The 21,321-nt window shown below is 40.9% G+C and overlaps 1 protein-coding gene across 4 annotated transcripts in view; it reads right to left on the bottom strand.

Moving 5' to 3' along the window:
• The window catches only part of GTDC1 (glycosyltransferase like domain containing 1), a 348,217-nt gene that overhangs the window by 61,796 nt on the left and 265,100 nt on the right, over positions 1-21,321 (bottom strand). For all 4 annotated transcript variants that reach the window (XM_084891913.1, XM_084891914.1, XM_084891915.1 and 1 more), the window contains one exon: positions 996-1,319. In XM_084891913.1, coding sequence (XP_084748039.1) covers positions 996-1,319 — 324 coding nt within the window. The remainder of the gene's footprint in view (positions 1-995; positions 1,320-21,321) is intronic.

Here is a 21,321-nt window from a genome sequence, read left to right on the forward strand (position 1 = left end):
AGGACATTTTACCTCTTTAAATCCCAATTTATAGGAGCCAGGGTTAAGTTTAGGGGTTTATGTGTGGTGCAATCATCTGTTCCAGTTTACTTTCCCCCTCCGTATAGAGAAGACTCTCCTAGAAAGTACTTTGCTTAGCACAACACAGAGGTATTTGGGAGCCAGGAAATGGTTTCAAATGTGCAGGTACACAACACCACAAGGGAAATAGGCATCCAGTTGAAACTGGTCAAATTAGTAAATATTGGAAATTGTTTTGTTTTCATGGTAATTCTGCTTTAGCTATGTATACAAATGAAACCTTTGTGATAAACAGTATATTTATTATTTATTACATATATTACACACACACACACACACACACACACACACACACACATATATATATATATATATATATATATATATATATATATATATATGTTCCTATTGTTATACTTTGAAACTTTTTTGTTTGTTTTGTTAATCCTTACCGGAGAATATTTTTCCACTGATTTTTAGAGAGAGTAGAAAGGAGGTGGGGAGAGAGAAAATCATCATATGAGAGAGATATCTCACAGAGCAGGGGATTGAGCTTGCAACTGAGGTACATAACCTTGACCAGAATTAGCCCTTGACTAGAATGGAACCTTGACTAGAATTGAGCCTAGGACCCTTCAGTTTATAGGCCAATGCTCTATCCACTGAGCCAAACCAGCTAGGGCTATTTTGAAACTTTTTGAACAAGATTTACTTTCTTATAAGTTCCTAGCTACCATTGTCAGTTGAGCAAATCACTGCCAGTAATTTTCTGTAATTCAAAAATTCAAATTTGATCCAAGTACACAACTATTTATATAGTTATTGTATAGTGTCACCTGGGCACCCATTAAAAGTACTGGGACTCTAAAATGATATTTTCCTGAAGCTACAGCAACAATAACTTATTCAATCACCAGAACATATCTTCCAGGACCAGTTGTATAATTCTTACTAAATGAGAGTCATAAACTTACCACCTGTGAGGCCAGACAATGTGCAATGGTCTTTGTTGATCATCAACCCCACTCAGAATGTCATTCGGATTTTGTTGATTTTCCCCATGACGAGAGCTGGAATGATCTGACAAGTTGCAGGTTTTCAAGTGTGGCTCCTGTGTCAACAGGCTCTCTTGTTGTGCCCCATCACAAGGTCCAGGCTCTGGCTCAACATTTCCCAGTACGTTCTCAGAACTTCCCTGCTCCTTCCCGGGAGGAAGGGCCGGGGATGGAGCGACACCACCGGTTCCTTTAAGGTTGAGCATCTTCTGTAAGTGGGCTGTTTTATGCTTGGGCATGAATCTGTTATGAAAAGGAAACACAATAGTCTTTCACTGAAGATACTATTTAAAATGTACCCCTGACCTTCCCAGAAGGTCATGAAGATGATGTCTAAAACTGAGAAAAAAATAAAGACCTAACAAAAATTCCAGAAAAAGAGCAAAGAGTAGCAGCCATCAAGAGAAAGTTCAAAAGTTTGAAATTGGACCAGATTGTCTTTGAATAGTTTCCAAAGAATGTCTGTGGCCATAAAACTTGCAGTGCACACACGGAAAGTAAAATAGAGCAAAGGTTTCCAGTCTCCTCACTCATCTTCTGAAGCTCACTTCAGGTTCCAGTCGCCACATGCCCGGGGCTCACTTTCAATCTTAATTCATTCTCTTATGAAAATGCTTGAAACTTCCTGGGTTAACATTGGGCATTTCTGCTCACATGACTTTTTGTATTCCTGCACACCTGTACACACTTTCGTCACATCCACCCCGCTCATATTGTGTGAAGGATATGTGAGATTACTGATGGTAGAAACATCTACATAAAATGAAATCAAGGAGTTCCTCATTGTTTGGGGAGCAACTCAGCGGTGCTTAGACAAGACTGGGTGGGAGATAAGTGTGAACCACTAGCTAACCTGAGGGAGGGCACAGTATGCAAAGAACAGACTCAAACTTTTCATCCTGGGAACTGGAGATCAGTTCTGACTTAGGAATTGGTAAAGTCTGAGTCTTAGTGGAGGGTTTGGAAAGGCAGACAGGGAGACTCTGGACTGAGGAACAGCGTGAGCAGAGGGGAGGATGTGGAAGAACATGAACCCCTCAGGGAATGATATGCAACCCAAAGAGACTGGGCCAGGCTCTGGGGTCTGAGGTCTAGGGGGATGACGGGGCCAGATACAAGGGCTTTCTGAGTCCCGGGCCCATCCAGAGATTCGGCCCCTCCCCGGAACTGTCGAATGAATGAAGAAATGGAGAGTGCATACCTTTAAGAGGTAGGTGAGGATTAGGAACCAGGGAAGAGGAGCAAGAAAGAGTAACTGGAGGGTAGGAAATGAATCTGAGTAGTAATATCTCACAACTGGAGTGAATTAAGAGCCCCAAAAGAATGAGTAAAAAGGGTGTAAAACGTTACAGAGGTGCATGCCATAGCACCAGAAAGCAGGAGTTTTGGGCCTTGTTATGTAGTGGATCAGTGCCTACTCCAAGGATGGCTCCAATGGAGGAAGCAGCAGAAGCCCGACAGTAGGTTAGGGTATGTGCACACGAGGGGGGCGGGCACAGAAAGAGAGGGGAAGAAGACAGAGAGGAAGGCTGATACCAAGCCTGAGAAAGTGTGTTCTTTTCATAGGGCACGTGTGCACAGGGGTCTTACTGGGGGTTCCCTTTCAAATACCTGCTAGGGGTGGGAGCAGGATGCTGATGAAACAGAAGCTTACAGGATGAAAGCAGAAAACCAATCTAACGTGTGAAATAACAGCAGAATTTTGGATGTGTGGGAGGACATAGGGCCTTATAAAAGATAACTGAACCAAACTTTCTTACAAAACTGAGGGAAAGAGAGAGAAAGGAAATTGAAGAAGGGTTTCAGGTGGGAGGTGTGGCATCTAAGGTGTGCCACCAAAGCATGAGTAGAGGTCACCTTTCAAAAAAGGCAGAAAGAGGTGGAGATGGAGTTTAAGAAGTGAGCTGAGCCTGGCTGGTGTGGCTCAGTGGTTGAGCATCAAACCATGAACCAAGAGGTCACTGGTTCAATTCCCAGTCAGGGCACATGTCCAGGTTTCGGGCTTGATCGTCAGTAGTGGGTGTGGAGGAGGTAGTCAATCATTGATGTTTCTCTCTCATCAGTATTTTTATCTCTCTATCCCTCTCCCTTCCTCTCTCTCTCTCTAAAAAAAATAAATCAATAAAAACATATGTTTAAAAAAAAAAAAAAAGAAAGCTGAGAGATCAAACCTTCTCTTTGGAGAGGAGTGGAAGGGAAGAGGGTATTCACTGATTCTCAAAGTGGGGGCCAATGAGCGACACCAAGGAGTGGTGGGGAGGGGAGTGCCCTGAGTGCTGGAAACACAGGCTGGCTGTAATATGCTGTGTGTATTCCAGAATCAAAAAGCTTACTGGGGGGAGAGGGCTTCTGTGCTGGTTTCATGAAGCCTTTTGAGACCTGAATATATAAGGAGCTCCTTCCACCAAGACGTAAGTAGACAAAGAATGGTGCTACCCTCTTGGTATGCCCTAATAAAGTAAATTAATTCTTGATTTACAATGGAAAGAAACTTGGGCATATGCAGATTACAATTTCAGATCTCACAGGTCCAAAAATATGTAAGGGAACTAACCAACTTTCTTCCTGATACAAATTCAAAATACTGAGGAAATGCTAAAGAATTAAAAATCAATTGTTCATTGATCAACACAAAAATTTAAAAAAAAAAGAGAGAGTATAACAATATCTGCCACTTCTCCTAAACAAGTGGAAGAAGCAGTAAGAGAAGGAACATCTGTACACATCAGCAAAACAACAATAAAGGGAGTGAAGGGGCCTGATTTTTAAGTCAGATAAGGAATGCCAGGGAAGCTTACAGAAGATTTTAACAGAATTACAAGCACAAAGAATTCACAATTTAGGGGGTGGAAATAGATGAGCATGAAAACAACCTATCTTCATTTTAGAAAACAGTATCACGACCCATCTCCCTCATAAAATCCATTTACAGTGTTCAGCACACAAGCAAAATTGCAAATTAAAAGAGACCAGAGGTTGGCTAAAGGGTGGTAAACAATGGGAATTGGTAACTGACAGGAAATGTAGCTGTGGACAAGGTGCTGGGCCGGCTTTTAGTCAATGCATTTCTAAACCTTCTGGAGGAGGAACAGAATCCCATGCTCACACAGGCTGTGATGACTGACTTGATAGATGGTGGTGAATGGGGACACAGAAAGATGCAGAATATAAATATGAGCAGTAACCCAAAACTCCACTTCCCCGTGGGATGAAATTGCCAAAATAAAAGTAAACCTGAATGCAAATAGAGCTCATGGAAAACACCGTTTTGATGGCCTGGGGCTGACAGGCCAGCCTGTGCTGATGGGACCTGTAAGCTGATCCGCCACTTTGTTACAGATGGTGGTGAACAGGGAAGGAAGACACCAGGTCTGAGTGGACAGAATGCTGTGCGGATGCGGGTTTCAGCTGGGCCACCTGATAACTGTATATATTTGAAAAATTAGAGAGTTCTTCGAAGAGCAATAATAATGATTAAGGCAATGGAAGAATTGATTTATGAGGACAGATTAAAGGAGCAAAATATGAATAGGTTGGCTAAGTGACAACTAGAGGGGTACATAATAGGAGTCTCTGAGGAGAGAGAATAATTATTTAGCCTGCTACAAGGGGGTATAACTAGGAGTAATGAGATGAAATTAAGAATAGGAAAATTTAAGCTGAATTTCAAGAAAAACTCCCTGACGGTATAATTTATTAGCTCATGGAATAAATTCCCTATGGAAATGCTATAGCTAGGGAAAATAATAGGACTGGACAAAATACCAATAAATAATATAGATAATAATCCGTTATTTGAAAGAAGGTGGTTACATGCGATGCTTTCCTTGTGTATAATATCGTCTCATATGTTTAATAGTCTATTTATATATAGTAATTGTTACCCAGAGGAGTATTTAGTCAATGAGCTAAATCTAAGAAGAAATATGTCCGTTAGTGAGGGGAGTTGAAATCACCTTAGTTGCCATATACTCTGCAGTAGTCAGCTGAAATAACTTTTTACTCCTTTGTTTCAGCTGAATTGATCTGGAAGTAACTGGACAAATGTATTCATTTTCCAGAAAACAGAACACAACAATAAAACAACCTTCATCTACCACCCCACACAGAGTCCATTGCTTTTTGGTGCCAAGGAAGTCATATTTTCTTTTTTTTTTTAAATATATTTTATTGATATTTTACAGAGAGGAAGGGAGAGAGATAGAGAGCTAGAAATGTCGAAGAGAGAGAAACGTCGACCAGCTGCCTCTTGCACACCCCCTACCGGGGATGTTCCCGCAACCAACGTACATGCCTCTGACCGGAATCGAACCTGGGCCTTTCAGTCCGCAGACCGACGCTCTACCGCTGAGCCAAAACGGTTTCGGCAGAAGACATATTTTCATAGACATGTTTCATATAAATTCATTGCCATAATAGAAATAATTAAAAAAAAACTTTATTCCAGCTTTTCTAAACGTAACTCTATGGTCAATTACTTCACATCAATACCCAGATCAAATAGGTATAATACTAACAAGTGGGTTGCTTCATAATAGTCACCACATTAATTAACCCATCCAGAACATTCTTAATCAGATGCTATTTTTAATGTACAGTTAAGAAGAGCTTGGCAATAAACGGCACCAGGCTAAAAAGAAAATAACACCTTCCTGAGGTGGGGCGGGGGTGGGGGTGGGGGTTAGGGGGAGATTGTCTTTTCTACAGAACTGGGCAGAGTGTCTGCCCGGGTTAACCCAATGATGGGACTATGCAAACAGGCACCAGTCTGAACGCTCCTCTCTCTGCTCTGCTCCAACTCGGATGCAGGTGCTGAAGAGAAGAGGAAGATCGCACGTAAGGAGAGAGTCAGAGGAACGCCACAGAGCTGCCTTTTAGCACATGTGTTGTTCACTGTTTAACAATCCCCATTTTTCCTTCAAGAAATGCTACTGCTCACAGAACATCTTTGAACTGTTTTTACTTTCAGAAATATCCTGATCACTATAATAATCACTTCTAATCTGTTATTAGCCATGAGACCCCACCTCCAACTATTTTTCCAGCCAATAGTCAATCTGTGCAGCAGCAGTAGTCTACCTACTACAACCTCTCCTTTCAAACACCAGTCTTCCTCTCACTTCTGCCCCCTGACATGGCTCCTGAGCCACAAAAAAGATTGTGTTGGACAATCTTTAAAGACACAGCTGGAGTGAGTACTAGCTAGATCTACATTTGATTGCTTTCCCATCCCCCACATCTAAACAAACACAGCTAGAACTGAACCTATCAGAAGGGCCAAAGGCCTCATTCAGATTAGTCAAGGAAATACTAGATTTGAGAGAAGCATTAAAGACTGTCACAATTGATGGCAAACACAGGAAATGTTCCAAGCATTTTAGTTATTTCTGCTGAAGTTTAGATGCTACAGTCTGTGTAGCTGACTAACAGAGGTAGTCAAGAGGAAGGAGTTAAGACAAAGTAAGGCTATTTAGGATGTTAATATTGATCCATCTGTTGTTGAAGAGAATGTCATGGCTGAAATGTATGTCATGGTGGCATATACTGCCTACAAATGTCTTTTTGAAAGACTTCAATAAAAAGAATACAGTGAGTTCAACCTATAGAATCTCTGAAATAATACTAACAGATAGAGTCCTTGAGACAGAAATTATGAATAGCCTCGCTTCTCAGACAAGATTTGGAAGACAATGTAGGGGGGGAAAGATGCACAGAAAGTATAATTGACCAGAGGTTATTCCAAACTGGAGCCAGTGAAGAAAGAGGATGGCATTAGCAATGAGGTGAAGGAAACCGGTCTACATGTGGGTCAGGCAAGGAGAGGAAGCTGACCAAGCTCAGTGCACAGCTTGGCTTGGAGAGGGAGAACAGTATGGCTACCGCATTGTATCCTTTAGGTAGGGGTTTTACAAGCTGTGTTTTCTGCAATGCTACTTCCACGGGGCATGGATAGGTGTTGTGCTAGAAAAGGTTATGTGAGAAAACAAGTTTGGAAAATTCTGGGTTAAACAAAGTCAAACACTTCTTCTCTATAGAACTTCTCAAAGCACATGATAATGTGCACTACACATATGTTCACTCATTCATTCCTTGGCTCATTTAATAACTACTCACTGAGCATGTATGATGTGATGGGAACATTGTGGCTGGTCCCAAACTTGACACCTAATGGAACAAGCAACCCCCCACTCTCACCCCAGCTGACTCAAGGAGGCACTTTAAGAATTAATATTCACCAAAGGGTAGTCTGGGAAGCATTATGAAACACTGTTTGAGACGCTGGGAGGTATGCAGCCACAGCCAGTCTGAAAAGCAGGGGAGCCAAATGAGTGGAGGCATATTCTACATTTCAGGGATGGCAGAAGGAATGGAAAAGCACATTCACATGAGAAAATGATGAAAGCCCCAACCAAAGGCCATCCACCAAGGCCACACATCAGTAGACCAAAGGAAGTTTGGGGGGGGAGGGGGGAATCAGGAGAACCTGTAAAAAAAAAAAAATGACAGAAGACGGTATGGTTCAAGGCTAATATGGATGACAGCAGAAAAAAATATCATTCTCTTTTATCACAGCGATTTCTGTGAATTCCTGGATAGAAACCATATTGAGAATTGAAGAGAAAGGAAATGGGAATCAAAGATAAGTAACTTTTCCAAAACCAACTGGGAAGACACATCCCGGCAGTTCAGTGATCTAAGTTCTTGGGTGATTTATAACCAAAACTATTCATTGTTTCCAAACAATGTGTTGGAAATTAATTACAAAATTAACATTTTTAGAATTTAGCCACATAAGCAAATATCCAAGATAATTAAAAAGTCATGCTAGCCCACATGTGTCCAATACATCACTTATATGGTAAGCAGATTTATATAAACCTATAAAGTTTGAAAGTAAAAATCTTGATCTAGTGTTCTCATGTGGACACATACACCCCCTATACCTCTTGCCACACTATCTTTACTAAATAATCACAAGCAAAAAAAACCCAAACAAACAAAAAACAACCCCACACACATTGTAATTAAAACTAGATGCTTGAGATCACAACATTAAACAGGAAGACGTATTCTTGGTGGTTGGTTGTAGGATGGCTGCTCTTCTTTCCTGGGGATGGCTAACGGCTAATACTCCTAAAATAGAGGGCACATGTCTACAAAGGCTGACCCAATAAGAAACTCCTGGCAGGACAGTCTTTAAACAAACTTGAATCACAGATGAGTCCATCGCAATCCACAAGCACAAAAGCTTTGGGAGAACAGCCATCCACCACCTCGTGGCTGGTCAGGACTCGTCCTTTCCACGTTCAGCATTGGGTGCCTCACCAGCTCTCATCTCCCATGGTGAGAAGTTGAAAAGCCAACATTAAATGTTGACACAGTCTGTGAGGGGATGCTGGGCATGACAGACTTGCTTGGACTACAAAGAATCTGTCTTGTGACAAGATGGCAAAGTAGGATCCACTGAAACTTGCCACGGTTACAGTTAACAGGCAAACACGATGCAATAGCCTGAGAAATGCACGCCCAAACTAAACGCACCTTGGTGAGCACCAGGCTGCCTCCTTAGCCACATCTGGCCCCAGAGAAGACATATTTGGTGAAGACAGCATCTTCCCTGAGGGCTGCCCTAAAGAGAAGCTTCTTATCTAAGGTCCAAAGCTTTCTGATTTCTGCCCTTTAAATAGCTGGGATGCATGGCTACCATAGGAAAAGATGGTTCTTATGAGCCTATTATTTATTTTTACTTCCCACCATCATTTCTAAAAATCATTTGTGAAAATTGTACACTTTCCATTGACCTAATTCATACCATCTGTTGGCATGGCCTCTTCTGACAACAGAGTTATTGTGATTAGTACTGTTTAACTTAGATAAGTAAGCCTCGATTCCCCATGCTCTCTTGATTTCAAACATTGTATACATTACTAATTTAACTGCAAACTAATATGAGCAGTTTGTCTCATGCAATTTTGTAAAATTCCTTTAAAAATCTTTAACATGCTCCTCCCAACATAAAATTTAAGGTCCCTATAAACGTATGAGAATGAGAAAACCTTGCATGTTGATAGAAATAATTTTTACCTAATTCAGAGCTTTCCTTGTGAACATACGTAAGCATATTGCTCATGCTCTCCACTCCTCCCAAAACAGAGCACTCTCAGAAGAGCAACAAAACCCTCTAGTTTATACAAGGTTTACTACAGTAATTCAACAGTGTAAGCAAAGTTTCAGGCTAAACTGCAAAGCAGAAATCTTAATTTTCTTACCTCCACTTTAAGCATTCTCCATCTAGTTGTGGTTAAATCCCTAAGATTCTTATACTACTTTCTGATCCCCCACCCTCTGCCCACCCCCAACCCCAGCCAGCATCTCCTTGCATCCTAAATTGCAACTAAGCCCCGCTGTGCATCCAGCCCTGACCATGCCCTGCTCTCCATTGCTGGTCTTGCCAGGAACTAATCTTCAGTTCCCACAATGTATCAATCACCCTCCATGCTCAATGTGTTATGCCCTTCAAAAGGGGGCAAAACCTAGTTCAAGGGAATTGATCACAATGGAGGAATTGCAGGTACCTCAGGAAGCTTATGAGAAAGATTATTTTGGGAGAACCAGTGGAGAGAAATCTCTGTGAAGCACCTTAAGTAAATCCACTCAAGGAAGGGGGAGGGCAGGTTGAAGAGGGGAGGACCCAGGTTGCATTGGTAGATGTGACAGCATTGGCACCCCGTGTTCGGGAAGTTATTCAAGTCACTCACTTTTTCTGAACTGTTTCCTGATCTATACAACATGGTGATATCTGTTTCTGCAAATTTACTGAGAGGATTAAAAGAGAGAATTTGTTCGAGATGATATGTAAAGCAGTTGAGTAAATCGAAGTAAACTTGCCATTCCCTTGCTCCTTATGCTATACCCATACTTAAGGATTCTTCCTAAGGCCAACTTGGGTAACTGGGCATTTTATAAGATGGTCAGTGCTTGAATCAGTGGGTTAAGACAGAAACAAATATTCATTAAACAAATATTTAAGCTCCTTCTATCTGCAAGAGCTTATGTATGTATTTACAATGCTTTTAGTAACGTTTCATATAGTAACATTTCACACTGACTTATTTTTCTCTCTAACCCCCCTCAAATTGTAAATTATACACATCACCTTTAAACCAAACTGTGTTTACTGATGCCATTACTAAAGTGATCTAATTTTAAAATTCAAACGTAATACCTTGCTTGGCACTTGTTTCGTTAATAGCTCAGAAGCAAAGCTTCAAAACTTGCTATCCATTTACCTCACTTAATTTAATGATAGTAAACAAAAAAGGAAAAGGTTCCCAGATATGCATGTGAAGAAATCTCTTCCAAGCAAGAGGAAGGGGCTGTTTTACATGCACACACTCAGCAAGCTGCTTTGCAGGCATTTACCTTGTTGGCAAGTAAGCATTCTCACTACCCTGGGAATCCCAGGTCTGCTACAGCACCAACAAAGCAGTGAGGGGAACTCCAGAAATAATCTCTAATCATGTGTTCTGTTCCTTGATATTTTGTTTGAAAGCCCGTAGTTAGAGAATTCTGAAAACATTCTGAAAGATGGGACAATTTGCTGGCACTAAAGAAAGAATCACTCTCTTCTGTCCAAATAATACAAGCATTCCCCTGTGACAGTGTTCCAATGGGAGGGTGTCCTTTAGAGCATGACATCATTGTACTTGAATTGGGTTCCCTCAGATTCCCATGTTATGCTGAAGCCTTATCCCCTATACCTGGAGATAGATAGGGTCGTTAGGAGGTAATTAGGGTTAAGTTAGGTCATAAGAATTGTGCCCTAATCCCACAGGACTGTGGCCTTCTAAGAAGAGTAAGAGATCACTTCTGCTCGCTCTCCTTCCCTATCTCCATTCCTACCACTGCAGGTGAGGACACAGCCGGAAGGCAGCCATCTGCAAGCTAGGAAGAGAACCCTACTCAGACCCAACCCGCTGGCACCCTGGTCTCAGACTTCCAGCCTCTAAAACTGTGAGAAAATCCATTTCTGTTGAGTAAACCACCCAGTTTATGGTGTGACTGATGCCAAGGCAGCCTGAGATGGCTAACACGAACACGACTGGAGACTGTGATGGAGAAAGCAGAAAGGGGTCAACACTGTGTCAGGAAAGCCATGGAGCAGGAGGTCCTACATTTATGTTGACAGACACTGACAAGAGAATATTATAAAAGAAGAGAGAGCTGACTATCAAATGTGATAAGAGAATGTAGAGGAGAAAAAGGGGGCACTATTTGTGAATTTTCTTGTGAAACAAAATGTTACTTCTTTAAATTAAATATAAAGTTTCACAATAGACAACTGGGTTTTAGAAAAGGAATTTCTCTGAACATTTTTCTTGGATGTGAATAAAGTCATTAATCTCTCTAAACCTGGGTTTTCTGGTCTGTTCAAGGAGAATGAGGTCATTCCTAGGCTTCTCCAATTCCTAGAATTAACATATCTAATAAAATTTCCTGATTATTTTATAATTATTATCAAGGGGCTAAATGGCATACTGGGTCAAGCAGGGCTCTCAGGATATTTTTTGGCTTCAAATTCAGGGTCTATCACTTATTAGCTGACTTGGAGAGAAGGGGCTTTTGTCTAAGTAGCAGCTACCTCATCTGGAACATGGAGATAATACTAAAGCTGCCTTGCAGAATTTTATTTTCCCATGCTGCTTGGCAAATGGTTAGAGCTCAGTAAACCCAGTTATTTTTAAAAATATATATATTTATTGATTGATTTTTAAGAGAGGAAGGGAAAGAAAGAGAGAGATATAAACATCAGTATGAGAGAGAATCATTGATCAGCTGCCTCCTGCACAATGCCCACTGGGGATTGAGCCCACAACCCAGGCAGAATCGAACCTGGGACCCTTCAATCCGCAGGCCCACACTCTATGCACCTAGCCAAACCAGCCAGGGCAACACAGTTATTTTTTATTGTTGATGATAATGGTGAAGATCTTCATCATTATGTTGTCATTGTTACTAAAGAGAAAACTCAACATTCTAAACACTCTGGTCTCTGACTGCACTGACCTTTCCATAGTTAAGCCTACTTTATGAACCACAGATCCATGCCTTCTTAAAGATGTATTTCCTTAACTCTCACAAGTTATACTTTAGTTATTCTTATTAATGAATTTATTTATTTTTGAAGATGTCCTATACAAAGAATTTTCTCCAATCCCTCCTCAAACCCCTCTGGTCCTCTGTATTCACACTGGGCTACCTTGAACTTTCAGATTAAAGGCAGGTATTTTAGTATGTTACCATATTTTCATTTGTATACCAATCAAAGATTTGTACTCACGCCAGCAGGCACATTAATTACAAAAAGGTCCAATGTTATGAATAAAAAAAAATTTCCTTGCTTTCTATTTTGCTTGTTTCCTATGGTACTTTTTTCCTACTTTTCACTATTCCTTGTGTTTCCTTTTACTCCTTTTTTTTTTTTTTTTTCCCCCTAACTGAGCGGTTCCATCCTTTCCCTTCTTAAAACTGCATAAACCAAGAAAGTAAAACCAGGAAATTTAAAACATCAGTTTCCAGGTCTCTGAAGCATGAACAGATGGGCATCAAAAATCCAGTCCTTTTATTTTCTTTTTCATTTGCCCATCCACAACCTGAATAAATCAAAATTACCAGCAAATGCAACTTTGAACACAACCCTCTCTTCTTCATTCCCACATTAAATGCTACAGCACTAAGTATTGATTCACTTCAAGTTCTGATTTGATTGCTGTCTAATTTTTAAGCCACAGAAACGAGCTTTATTCCAAACTAATGTTACAACATACAATTCTGCTAATTTTACATTTGAAACAAAGCTTTTATGTGTAGCAAGTGACTGAACAAACACTAGTACTTCAGGTGTTTACACTTTCCAGACTTTCTACATTTGGAGAAAGGAGAGCGAAAAGGTAACAGGTGGGTAGATTGTTGGGCTATTACGGGAATGTAATCAAGGCTTTGAAGGTCAAGAAGGGCCTGAAATATTTGGCCAAAATCCTGAGTGATAAAGGTGCTGAGAGGAAAAAAAACACACACTTCATTTACCACTGAAAAAACCTGCAGTGTCTACCAGGTACCAGGCAAACAGATGCCCTGATTGGACTCACAATGCGGTGGAAGCTAGATCAGGAAGAACTGGGTGTCATGACTGTGAGAACCCAGGCCTGGAGAGGGGATAGTGCCAAAGAAGACTCCCTAGAGAAGGTGACCTTTTAGCTGGGATATCAGGGAGGATTCAGAGTCACCCAGGTGTCAGACAGGTGGCTTCCTCATGAGGGGGTTGACCTACAGAGAAAACATGGTCCACGAGGAAGATGTAAAATAGGGCCAGAGCATGAAGTAGGTGTGGATAGGAGTGAAGGGGGTGAGGGCTGGTACAATGTAAAGCCTAAGAAATTACCAGGGGAGGCTTTTCTGCCCTTAATAACCTAAGTGAAGGTTTGGAGCCATGTGCGAAGTTTCTAGTCAGACTGGGTGCGAGTAGAACACAGACTGCAGGGTGAAGAAAGGATTGGGGGAAACATGGTAGAGCAAGGGCCAATTTTCAACCCCCCGTGCCTTCTCCATCTCCACTTAAATAATGGCTTGGGAATTTTTAATAAGGCATCAGACTCTCAAGGATGAAGAGAAAAACTGAAAAAGATGATAACAGGAAGAAATGTCAACTGAATTTCAGGAGACAGGAACAAGATGGGTGTGTTTTTGAGCAAAGAGAAGGGGGACCCGTATATAAAAGCACAGGTGACTTTGCATTCGGGTTAGCCAAGAAGCAGCAGCTCATTTGCTCCAGAGAAACTCCAAAAGGCTCAGGAATTGGACACATTAGGTGCCTCTGCAGATGCACTTGCTGAGCAGAACTGGAAACAGAACTGGTAGCAATTCTCCATCTAGATTACATTTTTCTCCATCAAGTGACCTCAAACCTTCTGATAACCTCCTCAAGTCCATGCAGCCAGGCAACTGCCTCCCCTCCCCACCTATCTCCCACCTTAACGCCAGACAGGGGCTTCCTCATGACAGAAGGTTGACTAAGAGACCAGGCAAGGCTGACGGAGAGGTGAGAGAACCTGAGTGCAAGGGAGCCCATTTATCCGTGAGGCCTCCCAGTGCCTTTCCCCAGTTGGCTCCCAGAAGGCTAGGGATTCCTCTTCTAGGAGATGACGGGAACCTCTCTGAAAACCAACTGCACTGACCTAGTGACACCCAGACAAGATAACGAAGCCCTGCTTGCTCACTTTCCTGTGAGAAAGGTAACTCACTAGTCAACAAGCCCTGTTTCTGAAGTTCTAAGCATCTCACACAAAAATCGTCAGAAAGCCAGGTCATCAAACATCTGAAGAAGACTTTTAACATAAAATAAATATGACAAAGCAAACAAGTATCAAAAAGGAACTTGGAAACAACTGATACAACAGGGAGGATAGAAAAGTTCTTTTTAAACATGCCATGATATCCATACTGATAAAACAAAATGTTGGGTCCATGGTGAGAAAAATAGGATAAAACAAGAAAAGATTTAAGAACAAAACAAAACAAAAATAAAATAAGTAAAAAATAAAAAAGAATGCTTGCAAATAAAAATATCATAACTTTAATAATCAATAGAAGAATTGGAAGATAAAGTTGAGAAAATCTTGTAGGAAGAACAAAAATATAAATAAACAGACAAAAGTAAAAGAGAACAAACTTCTGTTTGTTCAACCTAAAGTTCAATAGTGAGTAATAGGAATTGAAGAAAGTGAATCCTGAGAAAATCATGGGGGAGAAAATAAAAGAAATATTAAAAAAAATTATTTGTACTGACAGAAATAAGTGCCCAGCATAAAAACAGAACAAAAATCCAATCCAACTGGAATCACTCTAGAATTTCAGAACCAGTAGAAAAGAAAATTTGATACCCTCTGGGAGACAACATAGCGAGTCATGTGCAAGGAACCAGAAAAGGACTGAAATCAGACTTCTCAACAGAAGTTCAAAAGTAGAAAACAATGGAACATTGCCTCAAACTTGCGAGGAACATGATTTTCAAAGAGATCTCAAAACTCAGTCAAATATCAATTAAATGTGAGAGAGGATAATGTCATTTTCAGACATGCATGGTCTTAACGAATTTTAGCTCCCTTACACATACCTTGAGGTATGCATCCCACTAACAGGAGAAGGTAATACATAAAGAGAAAGACATGGAATTCAGGAAATAATTGACTCCAGGGCCTAGAAAGCAATCAAAACAGAAGCAAGACAAGCGAGGCCTCCAGGATAAAAGTGTCTAAGAAAATAATAGAAATGATGCATTTCCTGAAATGGCTAACCATAGAAAAATGATGAAATTGGGGAATGAGCCTCTGATAGCATTAATGAAACCAACCAAGTACACCTAGTGCAATAATTAGCACCAAGAAAAAGTAAAGTGTTGTTCAGGAAAGGAAATGGAATACAATGCAGCTCAACAGGGACCAGTTTTTACACTGCAACAATGCTAGAAACATGAAATATTTAATTAACTAAAAGTGGAGACACAGACATAATAGAAGAATAGGGTGAAGGAGAGAGTATGTGCATGTGCACATATGCAAGCTCATATTGTAAGAAATCATCGTTTCTACAGGAGTCAATAGATAAAGAGCATTTCATATGTTAAAAATCTAGAAATAGTAAAAACAATTAAAAGGTCTTGTTAGTGGTAGCCTGTGGTGCTAGAGAGGGAACTTAGAATTTAGTAGGACTGGAGAAAGGGTTTTCCTTGAATTACAAACTTTTTTTTTTTTTTTGTACTTTCTGACCCTTTAAGTCTAATTATATGTATTACCTTGAAAATTCTTCTTCTTATTATTCTTTTTCCCCCCCTCCTCTAATTTTTCCTTCTGGAACTCCTATTAGATATGTGTTTTATGTTATTCTTTATTTCATAAGATCTAGCTTCCAGGTCACTAATTCTCTCTTCACACATGCCTAATACGTAACACATGCACTGAGTTAATTATTATTTAAATATTTTTATTGATTTTTAGAGAGAGGGAAAGAGAAAAGGAGATAGATAGAAACATCCATGTGAGAGTGAAACCCATTGGCTGCCTCCTGCACACCCCCTACTCGGGATGTAGTGGACAACCCGGGCATGTACCCTGACTGGGAATTGAACCAGCAACCTTTCAGTACATGAGAGGACATCCAAACAATTGAGCAACACTGGCCAAGGTTCCACTGAGTTATGTAATTTCCATGAACATATAAAAAAATCTACTTAGTCCTTTAAAAATATGCATAATTTTTATAGTATTTTTATTTCTCATGTTTTCAATTTATTTTTATGCTACTCATTAAAAAAAATAACTACTTTATGCTCCCTACCCAGAATTTTTAGTATCTAAAGTTCTTAAAGGTCTAGTCCTATAGTAAATTTTTAGAGCCAATTCCTGACTTTTTAAACAGGAACAGGTACTAGACAGGAAGCATCGGAAGAGAGGATCTTGAGGAGAGGAGGAATGATGGTTAGTTCACATGTCGGCATTGATCAGTATGTTTGGGGAGAGCTACAGACTCACCAAAGTGAGGCAATAAAGAACGGTTTGCACCCAAGTTTTATTCTTCCTTAAAAAAAAAAAAAAATCTCACCAGCTTCCCAAATTCCAGAAATTTACTTAAACTATTTGATATAGAATGCCCACTCAAACTCAAATTTTGCTGTTATAGGAAAAATAATTTTAAAAAAAATCCGACATTTTAGTGTATGGCTGGGTTTACTTCTTTTAAGCTTTTTAAGGAGATGTATGCTGGTTGTTTAAAGGTCACACCAACCTAAGGTCATCTTTTAGGATACGCTGGTCATTAATTTGAGGTTCAACATTATTTTGCCAAGGAGTTTTGGGGTGTGTGTGTGTGTGTGTTTTAATATTTTCCACCTCGAAATATCTTTTCTTTGAACAGTGGGTTCATGAAAATGGGCAAATATTTTCAGTAGGGACTTATATATCCACTCACAGTTTGTAGTAACATTATTGTGGATCATAATCACAGAGATGTACAAGTATCTCTTTAAATACTAAATGAGATAGATATAAGTGGAAACTGTATACCTTTAACCACATAGTATATGTCTTAGGGAAAGTAACTATTCAATGGAGTTCTCATACAAAAACAAAAACAAAAAATTCTTGTAAATCTTTAAAATGTAATTATTCCATAATTGAGACTCGCATCTTGCTGGCATGGGCTATTTCAAAGTATAGCAAAGGCCACCTGAACTGTCAATACAATCCCTCTTTATACACATTTTACACACAGTGATATAAGGCAGTGTAATACTGACTTCTAAGAGTGTCAAAAGCCAGGCTACTCGAGAACTGACAATTAGTTTGGGAGTACAGGATGCAAATGGTTGGACAGCCCTGCAGCAACCTGCCGAAGGCCATTTCAAACCAATCCACGTGGAGATGTTTCCAACAGAGAATTACAGGCAATGAGACACCCAAGTCTTACTATATTTTCTTTGTTAAACCATAAATAACATTTCAATTTTATAGAACTGGAGGTAAAACAAATCTTATACTTTACTTCCCTGCAGTAAATAAGTGCAGCAAAATCCCCTCTCTTGCTTCTCAGTTTCTGGACCACATTAGATGCTCACTGTGTACTTGCTGAAGGAATGCATGCCTTGGGTAAGGAAGTGGGAAGGGCTATGCATTTGCTATTCCATACTCCTCTGGGTCCTCATTGTTTCTGTATACTGATGTGTGGTTTGGGAGTTTGCGTATGTTTTATTTAGGTGGTTTGCATATGTGAAGTAGAAAGAGGTAAGGCTGGTTGAAGGGTAATTATTTCTTGATGGAAGAATATAAAAAGTATAAACAGCTCAGCTCTTGCTTACGCAAACTCAGCTCTTCAATGCTAATCTACAATGCAAATACTATACAAAATAAGGTTTCATTAAAGAGTGACTGTCACGTCAACAGGAAAGAGAATGAAGGCTTGCTATGTGGTAGTATTAGTGATATTGAATTCGTTGTCACTTCGATCAACAAAATACTGCTTCGAAAGACTACACACTGTGACACAGAAATAGCTGTGCGTTACAGACCGCTCCTTTGATATGTTTTTCATGTTATACCTCTAGAAGTAATGAATATCCATTCATTGGTGGCCTGGGTCACTATTTAAAAAGTAATAAACTAATTAGCATCTTTAAAAACATCATCAATAGTAACTGATGATTCATTTTGAGAGAGAAAACATTAGAAATTATCATATGTCCACAACACAAAATAACTCTGTCATATGATAAGGAATGGGACTCTTCCTATCATCTTCACAATACAGAATTATACCTCCACACACGACCCGGAGGCCTGCTCGACACACCCCTGCAGGACTTGCTTAAGGAAGAGCTCGTGCCTCGAGACTCTTATACTTCACTCTCTAGCGGCCTAAATGTGAGGAGGAAATTCCTCAGAGTACATGGGCTCCATGGGACCCCCTCATAGAGATTTGGGGTGGTTGCCAGAAGCGGAGACTGGCATCTCTTTCCCCAAACTGGATGAATGCCAAGATGCCCAAACTCAAAAGCCTGCTCCTCCTGTTCCTAGAACAGAGCTCAGAAGTGTCCGTGGGAGCACCGACAGCAAGCCCCCTGAATACGGCATTGATCCTGCTGACAGCCCCAGCTTCAAGACTCCCAGGTAGGAGGACAGTAAGAGGACAGGTCGAAGGATGACTGAGGTTGTCCACACAGCGGGGCTAGAGGAATGGCAGCCACGGACACAGATTGCATTTTCACCACGTGGAAGGGACAGGGCCCTGTTATTTTCTCCCTGTGGTCCCTATGGTGGGAAGTCATGCACTACTTCGAAAAGAATAGCAAAATAAGCCAGTCAGAGAAAGATAAGTGTCACATGACCTCACTCATATGTGGAATCTAATGACCAAAATAAACTGATGAACAAAATAGATCCAGAGTCACAGAAGCATGGAACAGACTGTGGAACCTCAGAGGGAAGGCAGGGGAGGGTGAGTGGGAAAGATCAACCAATGAACTGGCAGGAATATATGTATGGACACAGATAATGGGGTGGCGAAGGGCTGGGGTGAGGGGCAAGAGTGGGCTAGAAGGGGTCAATGAAAGAAATGGGGACTTATATAATATCTTCAACAATAAAGTTTTTTTTTTAAGGGATACTCTCAAGAAAGCCACCTTAAGGGCAAGGGACATTCTGGGGTAGGAGCTAAGAGAAGGAAGCCAGAGAGGGTTTCATCCCTAGTAGAAAATACCTCCATGCATAAGGTCTACACAGGAGTTTCAAGTCTCAAAAGAGCACACCTGTGCACCACATAAAAGGGCTGGCTTTTGAGTATTTCCTGACAAAAGGCATTTTGACACGAGATCCTCAAACTGCACCAGCTCTGTGCCAAGCCTTCTTCTCTTTCCTCGGTCCTTCCTCTGGGCCAGACGGTAGGAGGCATGGAAGGAGCTGTGTCCAACTGGTCTACTGAACAGGCTGGGCTTGATGGATAGAATGCGGGAGCAGCTTTATTTCCTCTCCTGCCACTGCCTTCAAACACAATCTAGAATCTCCTTTTTCTTCCTGTGGTGACAACTTCGGCCCATACCTTGGCTTCCTGGCTTTTGATTATTTTCTTCTGGTACTGTTAGCCTTTCTTTTTCTTCTCCCTCCCATAATCTAGGAATTGGAAAGGACTCTTTAAACATGGCACTAAAGGTGGAAACCACAAAAGTAAAGGACCAATTTGTCTGTGTAAAAATATTTTAGTATATTAAAAGCTTCATAAATCAACTGAAAGGCAAGAGAGGAAGGTGAAAGAAACCCTGGAAACATATACAACAGGTGAAGAATTGATCAGTTAACTCTGAGAAATCAGTGGGGTCAGCTGTCAGGGAACCCCAGCTTCAGTTGGCTCTGCCGCAATGGGAGCTGGGAGCTGGGTGCCGGCAGGCGCTGCATTTAACAACGCTGGGCTTCAGGTTCCTCATCCGCAAAGGGGGACTCACAGCATAAAACACATCAGTGAGCTGTGAGCAGAGTTACAGAATCTAACGTCTGCACTAGTAAAGCGCTTAGTACAGTGCCCAGCAAAGGCTCTGTGCTCAAATACACACCAGGCCTTATCCTCAGCACCGTCATTAAACCTCCAAGTGGTTAGTTATGTGCAGTAAAACTTCAATGATAAGCCTTTTCCCTCTTTATCTATCTATCTATCTATCTATCTATCTATCTATCTATCTTTATTTTGTGTGTGGTGTGTGTGTGTGTGTGTGTGTGTGTGTGTGAGGGGGTGTCTGTTATGCCATTCTTTCCCACAACAAGCATGCATTACTTTCGTTGGGGAAATAGACAAACTATTTTAATGACAAAAAATAAGAATAATGGTTTGCCTCAATGGATAGAGCATCAGCCTGCGGACTGAAATGTCCCGGGTTCGATTCTGGTCAAGGGCATTTACAAGAGAGGGGGTGTGCAAGAGGCAGCTGATCAATGATTCTCTCTCATCGATGTTTCTAACTCTATCCCTCTCTCTTCCTCTCTGTAAAAAAATAAGAATAAAGGCATCTGACTAAGAAGAACTCTGCCAAGGTTACTGAGTAGAGAAAGGCAACTGCTTGCATCCCCATGGGCTAGAGCTGACTAAACCATACAGTCTGTTAAACGGAAAGCCTCTCGGTTCCTGAGTAGGCAGAAGGGTTCTGGTCACCCATTGATGGAAATAAGTATCTGAGCATGAATTATGTTTCCACTGATGAGGATATACACACACGAGACATGCGAGAGGCATAAAAGCTTCAGAAACATGCAGAGAAACAGAGGCAAGCGCCCGGCCTCATAGCTTTCTGCCAGGTCGCCTCCTCGGGTTTTACTTGGGTATCATATCACTCCATTTACTCTAATGAAAAATCACTCCCAGGACTCAGTTTCCTTTACTGGCATCGCCATCCACTCCAGGCACAGCGTTATAAAAACAGGGCTCACGGAAAGATACTGATGTCATTGTCAGATGAAGCAAAACCACATGAGAGGCAGCGGCTCTGGTGCTCATTTAGGTTGGATGGAAGTGAGAGGGAAGAAGGGCTGGGGTGGATGTGTCATAGCATTGGAGATGGCTGCCCTCCACAAACAAGCCCATTTACAAGAGAGGGGCATAGAAGGTAGAAGGGGGTTTCAGCTTTTAAACTACGTTCCTAAGTACACATTTG

Source organism: Pipistrellus hanaki (genome assembly GCF_964339955.1).
Source record: "Pipistrellus hanaki genome assembly, chromosome: 8".
Lineage (NCBI taxonomy): Eukaryota > Metazoa > Chordata > Mammalia > Chiroptera > Vespertilionidae > Pipistrellus > Pipistrellus hanaki.